This window comes from Paramormyrops kingsleyae, chromosome 9 (assembly GCF_048594095.1).
Source record: "Paramormyrops kingsleyae isolate MSU_618 chromosome 9, PKINGS_0.4, whole genome shotgun sequence".
Classification (NCBI taxonomy): domain Eukaryota; kingdom Metazoa; phylum Chordata; class Actinopteri; order Osteoglossiformes; family Mormyridae; genus Paramormyrops; species Paramormyrops kingsleyae.
This window is the reverse complement of record NC_132805.1, coordinates 8,030,379-8,036,378: the sequence shown is the minus strand read 5'-3', so window position 1 is coordinate 8,036,378 and position 6,000 is coordinate 8,030,379. Positions and strand designations below refer to the sequence as shown.

The window sequence follows — 6,000 nt, the reverse complement described above, 5'->3', positions numbered from 1 at the left end:
AAAGCTGTTTTTGATGTCCGGAAAGCAAAGACAGGTCTGGGGGTGGCCTGGGGGGAGGAGGCTCTGTTATTCTTAATGACAGGAAGTTTGTCCCACGGAAAGCTGAGTGTGTTTTAATCCACTTGAAAGTCCCTGCTTTTATTATCCCGTAATTCCTGTCAGCTCTGCTCCCACTTCCCGGCCCAGGAAGTTCAGATGAACAATTTGAAAGGTGTGACAATGGAAACAGACCTCAGATCAGGCGGGGTTGCCCTAAGGAAGTGCACCCCCTGCGCTGGAAGTCTGCGGATGGCTGCTGTTTTCTTGTTAAGCGGGAGGAGGCAGAGTCAAGAGAGACAGGAGAGAGGAGGAAATGGGGGCATCCATAATGACTGGGAGGGGGGAAAGAGAGAGAGAGGGAGAGAGACTCTTGGTAGGGGTTTCAAAATCAAGGCCAACAGCAGAATTAATATTACTGATATTGATTTTGCATCTTTAAAGTTTGACATTTCATTTCCAGATGGGTTAATAGTCATCGTTGTAGCTTATTCCTGCTATCACAAACATTGCTGCAGTTTTAGCACAAGTATGATGCAAGAGCTCCCTCTGCTGGTGAGCATATGAATTGAGAGGCAGCCTTGTTCCCATAATTCAGTTGATTCTGCACCACAGGCACAGTCGGCTGGCCATGGATGGGACAGTGCAACAGGCAAGACGAGGCCAGTAAAAGCTGGATTCGATCACAGGGGTTAATGAGTGTGAAATGACTTCACAGCATCGGGTGATTTTCAGTGCAACAGCATTTATTGAAACATAGGAGCTGCTCACATTTTGTCACACGAGAACAAAGACAGCTTTTCGGAAGAATGCGGCGCAGAGTCGACTCGCTGCATGCCGGCGGATCAAGGGGCTCTTTAGCGGCTCTGCCACCCTCAGACCCGGGGGCCAGACACCTTCCCATCCATCTCATGCCACCTCTGTTCATCCTGAGCCAAACCGGATGCCCTAGACGTGCTGAAGCCTCGTGAAGGAACGGGGTGGGGGGGGGTGGGGGCTACTCCATCGTGAAGGTGAAGTGGATCAGACCTCACTCTCTGTCTGCCTTCTCCTCCATAATCTCTCTCTCTCTCTTCCTCCAACTTTCTTCCTTACTTCATAATCCCTCCCTTCCTCTCTCCATATCTCTTTTTCTCTCCATAATCTCTCTTCCTCCAGTGGGAGTGAGGTGCATGCGGATCTCCTGCTGTCTGCCCGATGTGCTTTGATGCACGGCCTTTTGCGGGCTGAAACCCAGGGGCCCCTTGCTAATCACGAGATTCTCAGATGATCGGATTGAGGCTTTGGGTTTCAAACTTCACCACCTCCAACCGCAAACGGAAGCAAAAAGAAATTAAAGATCCCCAGCTGCTTCTAAAAAATCCCAGTGTTGACAGAATATTTCAAACAGTGTCTGCGTTTCCTTCCAGCTCCTTTGCTCCTCTTCCAAGGGCCTCGGACCACGTTCACGTGCCTCTGCTGTCGGCATATGGACCCCGTTCTTTCCTCAAAGACATCAACATTCACAGCGACAAGCATGTAGGAAAGGACAGCAGTGATGAAGGCTCCTATTTAACACACAGTGTCTAGTGCTCTATAAACCACTAATAAACCACTAATGTCACGGGGATCACAGTGATCTATGGAGGACGTGTAAGCGGGGCTGGAAATCTGTGTGCTGGCTGTGGGTGGGATGTGGGACCTTGGAGGCAGGCTGCACCGTGCCGACCCCCCCCATTTCTGGGCCCACCCCCCAGGCCATTGGCTAATTTGTCTTGTTCATGCTCTTGGACTTCAATTCCACCAATTTACTGGTGACAAAGTTCCACTTAAATGCCGTGTCTTCGCTGTTCCCTCCGGGGGAGGCGTGCTTGGAGAAGGCGTTCCCGCTGTCTCCCCCTTCGTTCTCTTGCCTCGCCCCCTGGTCCTGCCCCCCATCCCCCTCTGGGCCTCCGGCCCCCTCGTCAGCCTTGCCGCTGGCCGCACCCTGTCTCATGGTGGCCGCCTGCTGCCACTTGGTGGCGAAGTTATCCCAGAATCCCGTGTTCTGCTTGCTGGGCGGCGGCTCCTCCGGCTTGATGGCCAGTGGGCTGGGGGGACATGGGAAAGGTTGAGGGGCGTCTGCACGATCTCCCACGGAAAGCAGAATTGGAGTCGGGGCATTTTCGGCCAAATATGTTGGCACACACAGGGAATTTGTTACCAGTTGTCAGTGGCTCACATATTGCCAGTACCCACATGGAAAAGGTTTTTAAAAACAACATAAGACTCTGAGTGTTTTACCAAAATCATATAAGTCCTTTATATGACACCGAAAATAAATTTACCATGCATATTAACTAAATGTCATTAGACATATATGTCCTATATTCATGTACAATACATAAAATTTATTTACTGTGCAACATACAAGTCCTACATTCATGTATAATCCATATTAAATGAATGTGTCATTGATTATATATGAGACGATTATTCATGTCAAACATTAATGTAATATATATTTTGTGAAACATAAGTTCGACATTAATGTACAATGCATAGTAAATGAATGATTTGTCAGTATTCGTTTTTATGTATAATTCATTGAATGAGCTCAATTGACTATTTTGAAATTAAAACATTCACTTGGTGTTCTTAGAACTTAACATAGTTGAGTTAAATCTGAATTTTCTCATGTCTAATTAAACCAACTGAATGTGGAGAGATCATACATGTCATTTGTTAGAATAATATAAAAGCAATATACATTTTTATTAAAAGACAACAAGCAATAAACATGTATTTCCCACTAAAGCCATATGATATCACGTATGGTAAAATGTACAATTCATGTAAAGTTTTATGTCTTTCCTGTAAACTTTTCTCTTGAGTGTCTTACCTGTTACGTGTGTTTTTTAGTATAAATGTGGCCATAATCATACAACGAAAAACACTGACTTGTAGTGAACATATAAGAAACATCATGTGTCGTCATATATAACTTGAAATATATGAATTAAAAATGGTTGATGGCCTTATATGAGCCACGGGTGGCTAAAGAGAAGAGAAGACAATGATCACAAAGAAAGAAAGAATGAATGAATGAATGAATGAATGAATGAATGAATCACGCTGGGACTGTGCTGAACCTCACAGTGCCCCAGAAGAATGATCAGCACTTGCTTGGTGCCTAACTTACCCGAAGATGCTACATTTTGTCAGCCTACAAACCCATCGGCCCGGTATGTCAGACGCCCCTCTGATCCTAACACCCCTCCCAGCGGCGCCCCCTGCCTGCCTCTTTTTCACTTTCCCAGCAGTGACTCGGACACCTAGAGATGACCTTACATATAATAAATGGCCATGATCATGCACTGATGGCTGTCAGGCCCACGGAAACACTGTACAGTAAGTAAGTCCAATGCGATGAAACTTTATATTGAGAAACATACAAATCTCCATAGCCAAGCCTGTTTTCTGGAGTGATTCGGGCTAAATGCCCCATACCAGAGTGGTTTCGCTGCAGAAGAAGACGGGTCAGATTTCACTTGCCTCCTAGATCACATGACTTCTTCAGATCATGTGACTGGTTTGTTGCGGAAACTGAGGTGAAGATCAGAAGCCGGAGGAGAAAGAGGTCTACCTTACACGAGATGATCCTTATCTGCTGTCACCTGACCATGGCCCAGACAACCAGTCTTGAGACTTATTCAAGACACCAAAGACAACGCAGTTGCTTAAGCTACAAGTGATTTTGAGTCAAGCTCATTTCAAAGATTCATGGGTTTTATTTGTCATGTGCCAGGTTTACAGTCAGACTATAACCTACAGTCAAATGCAAGGTGGTCAGCTCCGTCATAATGAAAATAAGACAGAAAGGTAACAATGTAATGAATATAATAAATAATGAACAGAATTATACTGGAAAAAAAAGAAAAACACCAGAGATGTGCAATACAATTCAAAAAAGTGTGAAGTACATACTAAAAGAGCAAACGTTAAATTATAACCATCGATTAAGTATTTAGTAATATGATGCTTTGAGGATAGAAGCTCCATCTGAGCCTCTCAGTTCATTTTTCTACAAGACTACAATGCCCAATCACCTTAGGGGGGCGGAGCTTGGCAAGGCGGAGCCTGTGCTCAAAGGGCGGAGTTACTCACTGGTCAGCAACAGGCTGGGTCTCTGCCTCTAGCAGCTGGTGCTCATCTTCCTTGTTGAAGAGCGCCGACATGCTCTTCCAGCCCCTGGATCCCGCCCCCTGCATCTACGATAAAGGGCAGACACTGTAGCTTCAGTCTTTGAGTGACAGAGTGACAGTGACAGTGAGTGACAGAGCTCATTAGTTCTGAAACCAAGCCAGCGGGGCTGGATACCTCTGCTAACTGATGTTGCCGGTGCATTCAGAGAGACAGGAGGCCATTTTTAATCATCATCATGCCATCGGCTGTAGCATATGTCCAGTCCTTTACACTACAGAGACATGCATGCTAGTGGATCATCTGAATGATGCTCTCTGCACTGTATAAATAGTGTTCTGTGATCCGGCACCTGTTATAGTTCATGTAAAATGACCAGAGATGGAAGGTTCTGGACTCAATCCAACTCTTACCTTTTTAGCCAAATGGGACACTGTGTTGGGATTCTCATTCTCCTGGACTGGTGTCAGGTTGCTGTCCGGTTCGCTGATCTGCTAATAAACAGAGTGCCAGTGCACCGTTAATACTCCACCAGCCGTATTGACATTCTGTATGAAGATTTTCAGTGCGTTGGCTTTTTTTAGTGTTGTGATAATATAATTAGAAAATTAATATTAGCTTATCTTGTTGCCCAAAGTACTCAAACAATGTAATGCAGCTTGACATCTACTCCAAAAGTGTCAAATAGTGTAAAAGTGTTAGAAACAGCTTCACAATATATATGTGTGATAAATAGTTAGGTAAATGTATATTTATACGGTGGTGTGCATGGTACACATGTATCAGTTTCTGTGTTCCATCTTTGAACGTTACCGCTTCCGATGAGATTTTAATCGTGCCCTGAATGTGGTAAGTTGCATATACCTGTGATTGCACACCTGTTTGGCGCTGGGTCTAATTTTTGCTCATGTGGCGCAATTGTTTGCAGCCGCATTTCATCGCAAACACGACGACAGTCAAAACGTCATCACTCAAATCAGACGGCATACCCGCATGTTACATTCAGCCAAATACACTTAATACACTCAGGCTGAGGTCCTCAGACCAAAGACATGGCAGTTTATTAGTGCTTTGGTTTGAAAGGCAAAACGCAACAAAAATGTTTCACACAGACTGCAGTACTTTCTTCAGAGTAATACACGTAATCATTATTTTCAGTTTAACAGTAGAGGATTTGGTTTTTATCTAACATGAAAAAGCTGTTAGTTATGTTCCAGCCACTGCAGATAAGTTCCTTTCTTTCAGTGCAGATCCTCATTGTGTACTGGGAACCCGGTCAATTTTTTTTACATTATTAAAATTAAGTTTAGAGTAATTAGTTGCAACCAGGCCCACGATAGCAGAATGGTGTATGCGTTGGAATGCCTGCCTGTCAAAGAGTAGCTCTCGATGTGAATGAAGCCATTATGCATTACAGTGGGCCCTGTCACGCCTCTCCTTGTGGAGGAAGGTGTGATACTGTGAGAGCTTCTGGATGGTCTGTTGGGTCTGACTTCTGGGCCGATGTCAGCTGTCCCACCAGCAGTGCCGAAATTACTTTGCCGAAAGACTAGTCAACTCGAAAGTACTACAATAGCCCATAGCGGAACATATTTGGTGACTGGTTCCAAGGGGGAATGGTCAGTCTAGCATATCATCTGTCAGTCACTGTAATGTCATTCTATCCTACGTTCCGCTTCTGGTCTACGGTTACAACTAGTTCCACAGAAGAATCGAAGAAGGTCAACACAGCTTTTGGGATCAAATGAAAGGAGGCCCTAGACATACTAAGTAAACCATTGAAGGGCTACTGTTGGCAAACAG

General features: G+C 44.8%; 1 protein-coding gene across 6 annotated transcripts in view; it reads right to left on the bottom strand.

Annotated features, from left to right (window-relative positions):
* The window catches only part of LOC111844553 (uncharacterized protein C1orf232), a 28,857-nt gene continuing 22,857 nt past the window's right edge, over positions 1 to 6,000 (bottom strand). For 4 of the 6 annotated variants that reach the window (XM_072716249.1, XM_072716252.1, XM_072716251.1 and 1 more), the window contains 3 exons: positions 4,611 to 4,691; positions 4,162 to 4,265; positions 1 to 2,105 (listed from right to left, as the gene is read on the bottom strand). In XM_072716249.1, coding sequence (XP_072572350.1) covers positions 1,781 to 2,105; positions 4,162 to 4,265; positions 4,611 to 4,691 — 510 coding nt within the window. In that variant the 3' untranslated portion in view covers positions 1 to 1,780. The remainder of the gene's footprint in view (positions 2,106 to 4,161; positions 4,266 to 4,610; positions 4,692 to 6,000) is intronic. The other 2 variants (XM_072716250.1, XM_023813103.2) reach the window with 1 other exon arrangement.